We start from the raw sequence: 17,110 nt of genomic DNA, 5'->3' as shown, positions 1-17,110 counted from the left end.
CAGATGTCCAAAGACAAAGTGAAGCATACAGCTTAAACAAAAAACACACACACACTCCTTGCAATGTACAGTACATAGATCACCCAGAGGTGATTGGTGTTAAAAAGTAACTCCAATCAAAAAAAGCCCCACACTGCTAATACGTCATTAATATTTTCAGTCTACTAAGCAAGCATACTGTGTAAACCAGCAGCATTCTGCAAAAAAGAAAAAAAAAAAAAACAAAAAAAAACGGATCTTGCTTGTGTATAATTGACACGAATACAGCTTAACCTTATTTACACGTGAGCATGCTCTTTAGTAAATCAATCCAATGAGTTGAAGATTTGGAACAAGCATGCAAGATGAGACCCTACATGCTTCACTGGAATGCTTGTTCCAGTTCTTGGTCATTTTAAAAGACATAAGGCCTTGGTATGGCTCACTGAGATGCATTTAGTGAAGAAAAAAAAAAAAGGAAACAAAACCACACACACTATGGGGAATTAAAAACTTTTTTTTAAATAAAAAAAGGACATCATTTATACCCCAAATTAAAAAATTCAGCTCTGAAATTTTCAGAAGCCGGTAATCAACTTTCAGCCAGAGTAAACCATAACCAATAGTGCTCAAAATAAAGTTCCCAAATTATTAGTTTCTACTAATGTTGATCACAGGTCAAAACCTTCAATAAGAAAAAGTGTGAGATAATCGGGCATTAGCTCTCACTTTTGTGAGAGGCCTTGCAATTCCAGCACATGAGAATAAATGATTTTTCTCATGCTATAGAGATTCAAAAGAGCAATTGGGTGGATCACAAGACAGCAGTTACATACTTAAACAACATTTTGTCTTCAGGGAAAGGCGGCAGTGAAATGGGTGGAGTGTTCACGTAGAACAGCCAAGAACACTGCACTCAGCATGCCATAAGGCATCTAAAACAGACCAAACTTGCTCAGCAGGCTTGACACATATAGGATCTGTCATGTTGCTTGTTGTCCTGTCCCTACCCAAGCGTCTCAGAATTAACCCACTCCGCATAACAAGAGCACCAGCAGCCAGAGGTTTAGCCTTGCAACCAAAACTACTGAAATGTCACCATATTTTACAAAGCATGTTTTAGAGTGTACAGTACTGTAAAAGATGGAAATAATTCCCCTTGTAGACCTCTTTTTAAAGTTCAACTTTCAGCCAAAAATTCTATTTCATTTCCTTTTAAATTTAGTGAGGTTTAGAATTTCGGCCAGATTTTTATATATGTACAACCAGTTCTCATTTTCTGTATTGGTCATATAGACAGGAAAGGATGAGAAGCTTCCCAGTGGAGTCAAACCTTTGAAAAAAAAAAAAAAAAAAAAAAAAAGGCACTTGTCCCGATTCAGACTTTAGTACCCACAGAGTCATTGGCATAGAACAAGCATGCAGGATGGCAGTTCAAACTTTCCAGATGCAAGATTGAAGTAAACCTTGAAAACCAATATTTGCCAGCAAGCTTTTGGTATAAGTTAGAATTAATCGCTACTGCCAAAAAAAATTCTGACTTATCCACTAGCGATTTTTTCTTTAAATTTGCTCACTGACTGCAGCACAGTACGGTGTACAAATCAGGCCCATTTCCAGCATCTTATATATGTCAGAAACAGGAGCCGAGATAATGAAACTTCAGTGAACATTTGCAGGACTTGCATTAGTGTCTGCCCAATGGTGAAGCAAGACAATGGCAGACACAGAAGGAGAGGACAAGATCTTGGTACCAATGGGGACAGATCAGATGTGGACCTCACATCGCTGGAGGAGAGCACACCCAGGAGGTATGTGTGTCATTATGTGCAAATATAACATGCATACTTTCACATTATGGCAAAAGCTGCCTGCCGCTCACAACTTAATTCTGCCCAATGACAACACCCACTGTCCTATGTTCAGTTACCAAGAAGTACTACCATTTTCACAACTCCAAAACACAAGGTTCATGCTGTTGGCTTCTCCGATAAGGCACTGGAGCAAATGGCTTCATATAGAGTGCACTATAGCAACAACAATAATACAGTCCTGTTTCAGGTCACAGGAACCACAGAAAAAAAATAAATTGCAAATTCTGCCTTAATTCCACGAATCATCCTATCAAGAGGACAAGCTGATAAACACAAAGCTGCTGCTTGTGGATATTTGATCTAGTCTGCGTAACGATATTCCCTTTGCCAAGGTGAAGTGATCATTAGTACAAAGAACGGAGGGAGGACAGCTGTTTCTGACCAAAATTATTCTCATAGCTTACATCGCTGTTTCTCAACCTTTTCACTCCAGAGGAACCGTGAAGTAATCTTCAGTTCTCAGGGAGCCCCCCTGCTAACACCAATCAATTTTACATTGGTGATCAGAGAAAAATGTCCCCCCAACAGTGGTGGTCATAATGCCACCCTTACAGATAGCAAAAAGATCATTGGTGACATGCGCCTGGAATAATGCAAGGACATTGAGCTGGATGGTCAATCTGTCACATCTCAAGGAACCCCTAGCAACACCTGGCATAACCCTGGTTGAGAAGGTCTGGTTTACAGAGTTATTTCTTCAGCTTTTAGATTTTTTTTTATACAATATAAAACAGTCACGAGCGTGGAAGAAAAATAATAGTTTCCTACTTAACCACTGCCAGGATTACCTTATGAATATGGACCACGCCAGAGGCTAAAGAACAGTCACACTGGCAATAAAGGTGTTTAAACTCATAATACAGCAGATCTCCATATACAATGCCAACACCTGGACTTCCAAAGTCTCACAAACGTTGTTGTGTTATATCCTGGTCCATAGTGGGAGATTAAACATTCCATCCTTCCCATCCCCAATGTAGCACACTATACTAAAGGAAGATGGAAGCTGGGTTATTCAAAAAAGTTTTAAATATGTATACATTTTGGGTCAATGACTCACAACTAGAGCCCCAGGAATGGATTATTTTTGGAGAGGTCAGCCTTGGTTTTTCTCTGTAGGCTGCAAGCTACATGACAGCATCATGGTTGCTCTATAGCAGGAGTAGGCACCATTGGCCCTCCAGCTGTTTTGAAACTACAAGTCCCACGAGACATTGCAAGACCATGACAATCACAGGCATGACTCCTAGAGGCAGAGGCATTGTAGGGTTTGTAGTTTCACCACAGCTTTTCACCGAGGTTGCCTACCCCTGCTTTATAGCTCGGATAATCTTAGCATTGTTTTGCTCATTAGTGAGAGCTTAGGACTGAGAACATAATATATGCCAATAGAGGGACTTGGGGTGTGGGAAAGAAGACAGACAAATTTACATGGACTTCGCATAGTTCCTGGAAAATAGGTACAGTGTATGGATTTTTTTTTTTTTAATAAATGAACAGAACTTTGACAGAGTAAGGCCCCTTTCACACGGGCGGATAGAATTCAGCTTTTAGCTGCGGATAGATGAAGTTATCTTTCGCACCTAAACTCGGACATTGCTTTCCTATGGCCCCGTTTACACACTGCGTTTAGCGATGGTTTCGTTACATCGGGCTTTGTGCGGTTAGAAAAAATAAGTTTGACTGCGTCCAGGATCGATTTATCATAGCTATCTGTACATAACCGCAGGTAAATTGCAGTGTACAGTGTGCTACCTGCAGGTAGCAGAGGCAACAAGGAAAGAAAAAAAACAGGAAGCGCATCAGAAATGGCAAGAATGTTCCACCGCAGCTAAAAGCTAATCACAATGTACAACTAAGTGATTGCTGTGCCTGGAGTCTAGGAATTTCAAAATAACAGAAAATGCTTTGAACAGCAGCAGGACAGCCACCCATGTGAAAGAGGCCTAATACAATTTACCAACTTTTTGGTTGAGTGTGTAATAAAATCCACACAAAAGTGGTTTTAACTTCTGGGGCAAACAAATGGTTTGAAGCACTAATTGGCCTAGTAGACATCTCACATTTGGTGTGTCTGTATGCACAGGTCTACCCAGCAGAAGCGTCAATTACAAAGGGGGTCAGGTTCACAAACTGAGGAGCAGAAACCTGATGGGTAGTTTATGCCTCAGGGGTTCCCAAAAAGGCCACAGATGACCCAGCTTTCCACTGCCTAAAACAGAGGAGGAGAGCCTCAGTGTCATTGCCAAACTCCTTAAAGCAGTCTGATCTAGGCTGAGTGTTGCAGGAGGCCTGGAACTGACAATCTGTTCAATGAAGGAAAACTACAACAAAAAAGTTAGAGTTATAATTAAAGGTAAGGTTGATCATTTGCAGGTTAAATTGTGACTATTGGTTAGGTTTTGAAAAAGTTACGCAAAAAAGCAGTTTTGTTACATGTTTTCAGAAGTCCTGTGATTAAAATAAAAAAAATTACTTGTGCCCCAAAACAAGTAAGTTTTAATCACAACTAGAACAAATGTCCTGGCCCTGGAACAAGCACTTCACTAAAGTATATAGTTTCCTGTTAATGGCAGTAGTAGACTAATCCCCACACCTAATGTAAAAACTTTGTGTTTTACCGAAATCCTGTCCCTTCCAATTTGTGTGAGGTCAAGGTCTCCTCATTACTTGAAATGTCAATGAATTCAAAAGATCTGAATTATTACTGGGTGGAAAATCACCCAGGGAAGAGTCAAACCTCATTTCTTAAAACATAGACAGGTAAGCAAAAGACAACCACATAAAAATGAAAGTGGCTCAGAGATAAAATCCAAGCAGCCAAGAATTGGAAGACTTCAGCACATTTTCTCAGAGGAAGTCACCCGGAGCCTTCTCAACAGAAAGCTCACTAAACAAAGAACAGACACATCCAGGATGTGTGAACCTGGAACACGTTAAACGTGGATTTGCATGGATGCTGAAAGTTGCATGAAAAAGGGATAACCATTTTCAGCTCATATTTTCTTTTCTGAACCCATAATCTAGCCAGGTCAGGTCACAGGATGGGCAGAACTGTTATCAAACAGATGTATAGACAGAATATATATTTGTTCACCAACAAAGGTTCTATCTTGGCTGATATTTAGGGTAACATACTATTTAAAAGATTTTTTTCTGTGTGTTCACATACCATATGTGTATTTTATAAATCACAGTCTCTAAACATTTTTATGTACTTCTTCCATCTGAAGTAACTGGCTGATCCTGCCAGTCACCGGTCTTCCTTGTTCAAAACTGACCACACAAAGCACAGAAGCCGATCTGTGTTCGAGTGGTCAGTTTCATCCTTTGGCTGGCCATTCAGAGGTACAGGACACTGTGCAGACATACAGAATGCCTGTATTGGGAAGTTTGTTGAGCCAATGTGCTTCCTGACCAATCACAGCCTGCCTCGGGCACACACCCTCTCCCAATCACAGCCTGCCTCTTGAACATGCCCCCTGCTTAAGCACAAGCACAGGCACAGGCTGAACAGACTATGGAATACGGGCACATTGTGTGTATGCACAATATCCTGTAACCCTTCCCCCACTATCAGGAAGAAGAGATGCTTGGGCACAAGACAAAACTTTTTAACCTTGTAAAAAAAGGCAATATTTCTGGAACTAACCAAAAGCAGTCATGGTACATGCATAGTTATAACTGTTTAAGAAACTGTCAAAACATTGCATGTTCACTTTAATATGCTTAACCTAGTTATTTCAGGACTTACTGCAGAAAAATCAATGTGACACTTGGTGCCCTCTGAGGTAAAACACATCTAATTCCTTAAAAGTGATTATTGCAACCAATTCCACTTTCTAAAAATGTATAAGCACATATAAAAAAAAAAAAAAAAAAAAACCACACAAAGTAATATACAAAATGCGATTAAATCCACACACTGACAAATTGCATACTAGAAAATGTCCATAGAATGATCCATTCATTAAAAAAAAAAAAAAAAAGAGAGAAGGACAGAAAAGTGGAGTTATTGCCCATGGTGACCAGATACGATTTATCTTTCACCATTAATACTACATCTGGAATATGCAGTTCAGTTTTGGGCACCAGTTTTCAAATAGGATATCGGGGAACTGGAGAAAGTGCAGAGAAGGGCAACCAAACTAATAAGAGGTATGGAGGAGCTCAGCTATGTAGAACGATTAGAGGAACTGAATTTATTCTCTTGAGAAGGAGATTAGGGGGGATATAATCAACAAGTACATAATGGGTCCATATAGTGAACTTGGTGTTGAGTTATTCACTTTAAGGTCATCACAGACAAGGGGCACTCTTTACATCTAGGAGTAAAAAAGTATTTCATCTCCAGATACGGAAAGGTTTTTCCACAGCAAGAGCCGTGAAACTGTAATAGACTCCCTCCAGAGGTGGTTCTGGCCAGTTCAGTTGATGGCTTTAAAAAAGGCCTGGATTCTTTCCTAAATGTACACAATATAAACTGGATACTAACATTTATAGGTAAAGTTGATCCAGAGAAAATCCAACTGCCTCTTGGGGGATCAGGAAGGAATTTTTTTTCCCCTGCTGTAGCAAATTAGATTATGCTTTGCTGGGGTTTTACACCTTCCTCTGGATAAACTGTGGGTATAGGATTGTGTATATATGGGAATGTAGTTTTTGTGGTTGAACTAGAACTTTTTTTCAACCTGACCAACTATGTAACAAGCCTAGAAAATAAAGCTGAAATAAGCTGGATTCATATGAATGTTTTTTTTACATTCAATGGATGGATGAAGGTCATTTGAAAATACTTCAAAATTTAAATTTGCTTTAACATTCAATTTTGTAATGAAAGACATTTCCCAAAAGAAAACCACATTCGCTGTTAGAAATTAGGTTAAGAATATTCTGTCCTGCTTCTTAGAATCTTCTCCTCACTGAGATCCAAAAAGCAAACAATGATTTGACCTCAATGATTAGAAAATCGAACGAATGCTCGAAGAAAAAAAAAAACAAAAAAAAAAAAACAAAAAAAAAAAATAAAACCACAAAATTCTACTAGTGTATGACAAGTGTTACTATCATTTGCCTTCTTGTTTATGTCAGGTTGGTTAAATTGCAGACTGCGCTAGCTTACAGAAAACTAGTCGAGGGAGAGCCAAACAAAAAAAATACTTGGGGGGGGGGGGGGGATGAAAATATTCTATTTGTCTCATTAAAATTAAGCCAGTTGAGCTCTTTATAGAAGAGCACAGTAGTTTCCCTTTCACCATCTATACAGCAGAGAAAACGAATTAGTCAAATTTTACTATGAAAATATGCCTACTAAACACTTATCTCCGGTTTCAGAACCATCTAGCAAGTAACAAATGAAAGCCATTGAACTAGAAAGATTCACCCGTGCCATCGCCAGCAAATTATTCCAAGGAAACGGTCCCCAATAATGTAAAATGGTTACACCCTAGAAGGGATGACAGATGGCTGAACACCTGAATTTGCAGGTATTTTATGTATGCAATTGCATCAATACAGGTTTAAAAAGGACTCATGAGAAAAAAAGTGTAGGGGCTGCCATTGCAGACCTTGGCTTGGAGAATATCAATTAACTGGCTGTTATGCTAACGATTTGGCTTTAATACCTCGAGTATTGATGGTGGGGTGTGAGATTGGGCGAATCTCCCGGCTGTCAGAATACAAAGACACAGCGGGGAGGTTTCAAGGTGGAAGGAGAAATTAAGTTTTGTTTAACCTGCTGCTTAAAAAAAAAAAAAAAAAAAAAAAAAAAAATGGGACTCATTTCTGGGCTACCTAAGAGAACTTAAAAAAATAAGCTCTGCTCCATCTTCTTTCAGATCTTAAGAGAAAGTGCTATTTTAAATAACTAAATAAAAAAAAACGCAACACGTGAAACCAATTTTAAACTGAGACTCCCTGTCAAAGCCAGTCAAATGGAATGGCCACTAAAAACGTACAGAGAACACCTCACAGAGCCAGTATGATTGTGGAAGCAGTAGACCTGTGCCATGTAATTTGTTACACCACCCCTCCCCAACAGATTCTTGTCAATCACGTAGAATTTTTCAAGAAAGGTTAGAATCTGATCAGTGGCTGTAAAAAACCAACAGGCATGTTTTTTTCCCCTATCAGGATTTCTGAACAGGACAGACAGCAAAAGGGTGTTGTAGCATCACAAGCAAGGATGTTTCAAGTTTGCTAGATAAGTGGCAGAGGGAGTGGTGTGTCTGGCAATTAAAAACCAACACTCAGCAGGTAGGCTGTGTTCCTTTTCAATTCTAGTTGAAGGGTTCTTTTCATACCCACCCAGTTTCTTCACCTGTAAAGGCTTTTGGAAGTATCTACTGAATGTTCCTTGGTGCAGACAGCATCAACACCACTTGTTAATGGCTGCTGGAACAGGCCATTTGGTCCTTTGGAAACAAAATTTAGCACAGCATTTTTCAATTTTTTTCTCTTTACTTTGGTGGTACCCTTTAAAAATAATTTAAGTTTGGGGGAACGCTTGCTATAAAATAAATATACCTACAGATCACAGTACATTAGCCTGATCAATAAGTTAGACAAGTTTCATTTAAAAAAGGAGAAGAAACATTGTGCTCCTCCAGCAGCCATTCCCACCCAGGGTTCCACCAGAGGTTGCTAGAGGTTCCACCACTCTTGCGGTGGTGCCTGCATTATTCCAAAACCCCGGACAGCAGCACGACACCAATAATCTTTTCAGCTGTCTGTAAGAGGGGGCATTTGGACCACTACTGTAAAGGGGGCATTCTTCTTACTGACCATCTTTAAAAGGAGCATTCTTCCCATTAATCTGAAATTCATTTTATCAGGGGTTCCCAGAGACCTGAAAGTTAGGCCAGCCATACAAGGTTCAAATCTTGGCTGGTTCAGCAGGAACTTGCCGAGGTTTGAACTGTTAATGGGCAGGATGAATGTACCAAGCCGATCGATCAACGTCGGTACAACCAGCCTGCCAAATTCTCTTGCGATCTGCTATAGCCGCTAGCGATAATCACTGTCTTCTCTTGGTGGGGATGGCTTCCCCTACTAGCTCTGTGTGTTGATGGGGGAATCTTGCCAATTTCTTTCCTGTAAACTGTGGTTGCACAGTGTATGGCCCTTACTTTGGAGGGTTGCCCTGGGGGAACAGAAAATTGAGAAATGCTGAACCGGAGTATTTAAGTATTTGATACCCAGGGTAGATAATTTATTCAGCACCCACCTGCTGTAAAATGACAAAAATTATTTTCAAGTAATCTTGAAATTCACAGCGTAGAGGATGAAAAATGCAGTGTCCAACATTACTAGTCAATGTAAGACCGACCTCCTTGCATTGGTGCTGCTCAGAATGGGTGGGAGATCAATTCTGCACTGCTCAAAGAACCTCAAGCAACCACTGGAGAGACCCTGGTTGAGAAAAGCTACTTTAGCTACTTTTCTGCCAAAGAACTAAACTGCCCGATTGAAGGGACTAATCCTCAGCATAGCTTAAAGCGGGGTTCCACCCAAATTTTGAACATTATCTCTATGCATTCTCTTCCTTGCCTAGATGCTGACATGCTGTGTAAAAAAATTTAAATCGCTTTAATTACCTTTTTTTTTCTAATCTTCTTAGCACTTCCTGGTTTTCCTCCCATGGGAGTAGGCATGTTTCTAGCCTCTCCCAGACCTCCCACAGTCCCCTCAGGCTTCCCAGCATGCATTGTGCAACAGTGTCATCACAACATCTCGGTGAATGCTGGGAGCACAGCATTCACCGCATCCAGGAAATACATGCTTGTGGGCTTCAAATGCCCACAATGAAGATGGAAACCGCCTTCAGTGATTTTTACAAGTTATTCTTTACAACTAAAATCGGACACAGGCGGACTTATTACACAGAACATGCGAGTAGATAATCATGAGAAGAAAAATTTGTGAATGAACTCCAAAAAAAAAAAAACGATAGATAGGTGGACCCCCGCTTTAAAGGATAAGTTCATCTTTGTAAAAAAATAATAAATGTAGGTAAGAAAATAAGCATTTTTTTTTTATTACTAGGAGCCTGGAAAGCATTGCACCCATAATCAGCAGATAGCGGGTGCCATGCAGGACCCCTGCAGACTGTCAGTAAGCTGTCTGCTCATACCAGCAGGTAGTTACACACTGACAGGAAGAGACCATGAACTACCTAGAACGCGCAACGCCGCCCTGGTAGTTAATTGAAACTACAAGCTGACAGCCACAAAGGCTGTTGATAGTTGTAGTTCTCCCATTCACAGAACTTTGAATGAATGACGCAGGCAGAGGTTTTTTTTTTTTTTATTTAAAACAGCAAGTTTGAGGAGACGATCCCCGACTCGCTGTCAGAGGCAGCGGATTGGGGTGCGGCTGCAGCATTGGGAACATGTTACATGCTCCACCCCATGTTTCCAAAGGTGAACTTGTTCTCTAAATCTGTGTATAAGATTCTGGAAGTGCATTCATACAGTAATATGAAATGAACAGTAAGGGCTCTTGCGCACACAGCTTAAAAAAAAAAAAATTCCACTGTTAGGCATTTGACTTGTTTCCAACCTGCAAAAACACCTATGTAGCCAGTGCCGAGACAAGGTCATCCAGGATTCGATCCGTTCTAAATTGGCCATACCATGTATGAATGTGAGTTAGGGACCTTAGATTGTAAGCTCCTTGAGGGTAAAGCGCTGCGTAAATTGACGGCGCTATACAAGTACCTGAAATAACTACTACAGAGTGCTAAGCAGTGCACCTGCATTTCATTTACACTAAACTAGTCCGTGTGCGTGGTGGCAGATGGGATTGGTCATTTCTACATTCACAGATCGCTGTGAATGAATAATGTAGCTGTGTGGCCAAGCCATTTTCAAAATGTGACAGAGGGTGCGTGGAGAAGAACCTTGGCCCACTTACAGAATGAGGGGGGGTGGGAGGGGTTACACATTTCAAAAGAAGATGAATTCCTCCTTTAAGATGGTTCACTTACATTTTCTTTTTCTTTCAGCCCGCCTGCTAAACTGCATACGTTTCGGCCTGTGTGTACCCAGCCTTGCTGTATTCCTTGCTTCAGCATCACTGTGACTAGTCCTCTACAACTTCTTTGCAAGTTCTGATTGGTTGTGGTCACTCCAGCCTCCTCATTGTACTACACAGAGTTAATATCCCTGCATGGTATGTGATGATGAGGGTGGCTTTGGGCAGAGGAGCAGTGCTGGAGCTGGATGAAGCAAGGAAACCTAAGTAAAAAAGAGGCCATTTCCCTCCCGCACTGCAAGTGTGAACTTTTTTTTTTTTTTTTTTTTTTACTTTTGAGTTGGGTTGCATTATAATCACCACATCGCTTGCTGTTTATGCTCATATTTTATAGGTTAGAATTACTGGGGCTTTTCAGGTGCTACATTTATGTATTCCACATACACATTATTAAAAGTCATTCTTTGTGTATGTACAATACATCACTATAGCACCTGAAAAGCCCCAGTAATTCTAACCTATTCAAGAATTGTACTTTCTCTTTCAGTAAATCTGCACTGCAAAGAGCCGGGTAGGTTTATAGCACAGCATGGTACAGTCTGGAGGGCAGAGCCGTCAGGACTCACAGGGGGAGAAGATACAGTCTGACATCCATCCTCTGACATTTTTATTCTGACCTGGGAAGAGCTCTGGTGAGAAATAGTGATTGGAGCGTCAGTTCTATTCTTGCTCCCCCCACCTGTATTGCCACCAGGCCAGCCAGACTGACAAGAACCTGAGCCCGGAAGAGAGAGAGTCTCTTTCTGGAAAGGTACGTGGCTGCAGAGAGGAGGCAGACATTGAGCAAGGGCGCATCCTCGGCTCCGTTCTTGGGCAGGCTGTACCGGTAACAGAGGTTGGGGCATAAGATGGTGCGACAGCCGGATTGTGTGTACAAATTCTTCTGCATGCTCACAACCCGGCCCCTCACACTGCGTTCAGGTTACTTGCCCCACCGCCATTCTAGCCCCGCATCTAGAATTTATGCATTCCGACAGCCAGAATAAATTTACATTCTGGCTAATGGAACCTATTCATGCTTAAAGCACCTAAACACACGTGCAATGCGTGCAGCTTTTACCACGCTTTTTGTAACAACTTTTCATCTGCCAAGAGTTCTGGCGTTCAGATGGGCTAACCGTCACCGTGTAAAGTTATTGAACATAATGTATTGAGTTGCCATCATTATTAATTGAATTGTTAACAGATTTAGGAGAAAAAAAAAACAACCCCCCCCCCCACACACACACACACACACACACACACACAAAAAACCACCCTAATAATCATCACTGCTTATTCTGGAAAACTAGGCTCAAGTGTTTAACCATAAGAATGATAAAAAAACCTGTTTGAAGCTGAACGCACCTTTGCAGGCGACAGAGGAATAAAGAACGTGAATACAAGTGGCGTGTAGGTCGCCACATGACAAGAATCAACAGAGGAGTGTCGAGGCTGAACTCTTATTACAGGCTGTGAAAACACTGCTGCTTTCCAGATATTCAGCCACCCAGAGAATACAAGTGCACAAAGGATATTTACAGCCTTTTGTGATAAAGCCACTTGGCTTCATTTCATGAGCTACAAAATGACCAGGTCAAAAAACACATTATGTAAAACACACACACACACACACACATATATACACACAATTCAAAATGCACGAAGAAAAAAAAAATAAATAAAAAAATTCCACCATGCAGTACTTAAAGATCACACTGCTTCCAGGGGATAAAACACCCCTTAGAAAAATATTCAACATGATCACTTGTGTGTTTTGCTCACAACATTCCAGATTCTCTGCCATTCTGAGAAAATAAAAAAGGCGAATCGGATTCTGGAATGGAAAAATAATTTTCTTCATATACGTTTATAAGCAGGGCACAATTCAGGTGCTGTTAGGTTTGTCACCCATACACAGCAAAATTTTTTATGAACCAAAAAAAATATTTCAGCTGTGTATGGATGCTGGCAGATTTGAAGGCATAGTTCACTTTCTGCCAAAATGTCATATATACCCACATTAAAGCGGAGCTCCACCCAAAAGGGTAAGTTCCGCTTCAAGCACTCCTCCCCCCCAAATGTGCCACATTTGGCAAGTAATTTGTTTTGGGGGCGGGGGGCAGGTACCCGCCCAATAGGGAGGCGCTGCGCCAGTGGCGGCTCAAAAAAATGTTTTTGGTTTTTTTTTTTGGGGGGGGGGGGGGGGGGGGGGTGCACCTCAAACAAATTGAAAAAGTTAACTGTTAGTAATACAGGGCTGGAAAAAGCCGTTTATCATGAGATTATGTATCACTACTGGTAGATAAAAACTATGCCCATCATATGCAGCCTCACTTTGCCCATTATGATGGGTTCCCACCATCCCTGTGTGGAGTTCCAGGGTCTGTACACCTGATGTACCCATTTTGAGGAGTTCCCACCATCCCTGTGCACCTGCTGTGCCCATTATGAGGGGTTCCCACCATCCATGTGCCAAGAACCAGGGTCTGTGCACCTGATGTGCCCATTATGAGGAGCTCCCACCATCCCTGTGCACCTCATGTGCCCATTATGAGGTGTTCCCACCATCCCTGTGCAGAGTTCCCAGGTCTGTACACCTGCTGGCTGCTTTGCCCATTATGAGGAGTTCCCACCGGGTCTGTATACCTGCTGTGCCCATTATGAGGGTCCGTACTCCCCAGTGATGCAGCGCATCAGTAATGCTAATAGTAACCCACTGCACTAGCCCTGCTGACATAGCGACTTTTTATTTGCTGGCACCATGCTCAGAGTCCTAGGATGACTCCTCTGGAAGATTTGAAGTCCAGCACCAGCTAAACACATCACAACTAACTAAGCCCATCCACTCTTCCCTAGCAGCAGTAATATGCCAGGACTGCTGTTAGAAATCATGGGGCCCCGTACAGCATACCTGATGGGGCCCCAACCCCACCCCCTGATCATCTGCCTACCTCCAATGCAGTCCCCTAAAAATAATATGTCCTCCTACATCTAGGCGGATCGGAGCGTGGTTGGGTGTAAGCAGACAGCGAAGTCCATTTACACCCGAATAACCTGAGTGGACATGGACCTGTCAGTTCTGCTCTGATTAGTAGGGAATCAGTGGACAGATCCCCCACTAAGCAAAGTGAAGTCCCCCCTTGTGTAATAGGGGCCTAAGGATGCATTTCACTGTCCTTCAATGATCATCATGATAATCATACTGCATCACTTGTCTTAATCTCAGGAGGACTAATTTGGCATCTACTGTATGTCAGTGGGATGAAGGAGGGTAACTTGGCTCTGTTGAAATGCATGAAACTAAAGGGCTCTAGGGGAACTCAAAAAGGGAGAAAGTAGGGCTAAAAGGACATTAAGGGTGATTTGGGTGGGTGGCTATTGTGGTGTTTGACAAGCAGTGAGGGGGCATCATCTACTCACTGCCTGTTTTAACTCTGAAAATGCAGACCTACAATGCCCCAGCCATGTTTATTGCACGCACTTGCAGGGTAGTTGTGGTGCACCCCATTCATGGTGACATGTCATTTAATTTTTGCCATTGAACAGCATTGAGTGGCTGCATCTCTTCAGGTAGGGTGGTAAAACTTCAGCTCAACTGCCTGCTTGTACTGTCCAACCAAGCTGTGTGAATGGGCCCCTAAGGTCTTCTTTACAAGTATGGTCTCAGAACTGGGCATTCCTCTGTAGGGGTCCACATATTGACTGTCTGACAGCCACCAGCGAGGGTTCAGGCGGCCGCATCGCTGGACCGTGGGACAGGTGAGTGTTTATTAAAAGTCAGCAGCTACACTTTTTGCAGCTGCTGACTTAACACAAAAATGAGTGGAACTCCGCAAAAAAAAAAAAAAAAAAAAAAAAGTGCAATTGTTAATTTTCCTATTGGAGCCTGCAGAGAATTGAAACCGAAATCAATGCATCCAGGGCACAGTGCACAGATTCCAGCATGGTGTACTCCCAGTCACAGGATAGTATGGGAGGTACAGACCTAGAGTTATGGGGCTGGAGGAAGTAAACTATGAACTATAAAATTGGAGATACTGCACTTGTGCTCCATTAAAACCTGGGTCCCTTGGCCACAGTGGCACATGAGACTTGTAGTATTTCAATTACTAGACCCCTGTGAATGGTTGGCACAACTGTGTGGGCAGAGTCATGCACAGCTGCACCAAATGCAAAGCAAAACAAAGTGCTGCAGGGAGAAGAACCCCATGATTTCAAGGTTGAGGGGGTTAGGGAATCCAACCCTATTTCCTAGTGCACCTGAACCAGACCCAAACACGCACAGGACCCTTTTACAATCCACTCCGGACATGTGTGAACTGACTCCATTGAGAGCCGGTCACGTTTGCCTGTCATGCGAATTGGATGTGGGAAAACCCACATCTAATTTCGCATATATGTGAACCCATCCTAAAAAGGTGAAATTTGTACTGTCTCCTGTTGCCTGTAATGAGCTCAGGGGCTGTGACAGAAGAACATGTGCGGCAAAAATAAAAATAGTACTTTAAATATGCAATCCAGGAGATGCCACATAATATCAGAAACGTAGACAAGACCTTTATTCCATAAAACCTAAATATTTTATACGTTTTACAAAGAATTACTGGGATTTAACAAGCTCACAATCCATGATTAAAATCAAACACTTATAAAGAGCTGAAATGAAGAGTCTGCGCCCTAACACAACCACATCACGTCAACTTATTTTGTGGGAGCCGCTTCATCAGAACTGATGCAGAATACAGATCTTCCAATATATCATGATTGTATTCTATATGTAGAAGTAAAAACACACCACACACACGGTCTGAAGGAGCCAGCAGTCTCCCCCGGCCTGCAGAGGTTGGGGGGGTCTTTACAGTGAAAACTCAAATATCCAATTACCGCCCAGGTATAGGCCAATTATATGTATGACTTAGATGAAAGTCAAAAATATAATCCCAGCTTAATATATGTTCTCCCAGTTCTAAAAGCAATGGGCCATAGTATAAAAACTCAATATGCAGATAAACAACAGGCCATGTACAACTAGACCCTCACCGTCAGAAATTAATATTTCTAATAACTTGGTATTGGCAATATCTGGGCTTGAAATTGCATTGAGCGCAAAGTGAATTTATATACTTTGTGGCTTTTGAGGAACATATTCAAAGTTTTTGCGCCTGGAGCTCAGCTTTCAGTACTTGAAGTTATACAATCAGAACAAGGATACAAACAAGGCGTTCGAACGTTTCAATCCTACATACATTTTGTAGGTCAGTGGCTGACAGTGCTGCAACCCGTAGACTAGCAAACAGCCAGGCAACTATTTTTCAGAAAGCAATCAGCAAAGACGGTCTACATATTTCTGCCATAATGGTTTTAAACTTAAAGCTGCACACTACTTAAAAGATTTTTCTATTTCTATTTTATAAAACACAATTCTCCCTCTAAATAGTTGTATGGTCCAGGTAAAAAAAAAAAAAAAGTGGCTACAATAGTCCTAAGTTTCAAATGGAAAAAACTTTTGAGGCGATAAAACAAGTGACAAAAAGGATACAACTTGCCATTGCTGTCACATCAAGTTCACTTAAATCACCAGACCCTGGACAGCATTTCTTGAATTCTTTCCTCAAGTCAAAAAAGGAGTAGAAACATTCAGGAAGAAGTATATTCTGTTGAGTGGGGAAAAAAAAAAAAGTCATTACACATTTAAGACACAGAATTATTCATGCATTCCTAGGGACATCTTCTAAGTCACGCAAGAGCTAGAACTTAAACATGGGAGCAAAAGTGGAAGCACTGTACATTAAATATATTAAGGAATGTTATCAATGTTTGCAAAAGTACAATATCACCACTTTTGCTCCAGTCTTAATAAAATCACTGCATACCTCAATATGCAGTTATTAAATAGATTTCAAAGGATAACTACATTTAAAATGCAAAACCAGGTGACTGCCTTGACAGTGCCCAAGAACTTAAGTCTTTTAATGTATATGCAAACACTTTACCCTTGTAAAACAACTCATTCAGTTTAAAATAGAAATGAAAGGCAATACGTGAGTGTGTAATATAAACATTATAGATACATTAGTTTTTTTTTTTGTGATCACATAACATTAAATATATATATATATATATATATATATATATATATATATATATATATATATATATATATATATATATATATATATATATATATATATATATATATATATATATATATATATATATATATATATATATATATATACACA

General features: G+C 41.0%; 1 protein-coding gene across 8 annotated transcripts in view; it reads right to left on the bottom strand.

Moving 5' to 3' along the window:
* Positions 1–17,110, bottom strand: part of ESRP1 (epithelial splicing regulatory protein 1) — a 103,581-nt gene that overhangs the window by 51,265 nt on the left and 35,206 nt on the right. For all 8 annotated transcript variants that reach the window (XM_073631978.1, XM_073631977.1, XM_073631982.1 and 5 more), the window contains exon 4: positions 16,408–16,522. In XM_073631978.1, the coding sequence (XP_073488079.1) occupies positions 16,408–16,522 (115 nt within the window). The remainder of the gene's footprint in view (positions 1–16,407; positions 16,523–17,110) is intronic.

This window comes from Aquarana catesbeiana, linkage group LG05, assembly GCF_042186555.1.
Source record: "Aquarana catesbeiana isolate 2022-GZ linkage group LG05, ASM4218655v1, whole genome shotgun sequence".
Lineage (NCBI taxonomy): Eukaryota > Metazoa > Chordata > Amphibia > Anura > Ranidae > Aquarana > Aquarana catesbeiana.
The sequence above is the reverse complement of the archived record's forward strand: the minus strand, read 5'-3'. Positions and strand labels throughout refer to the sequence as shown.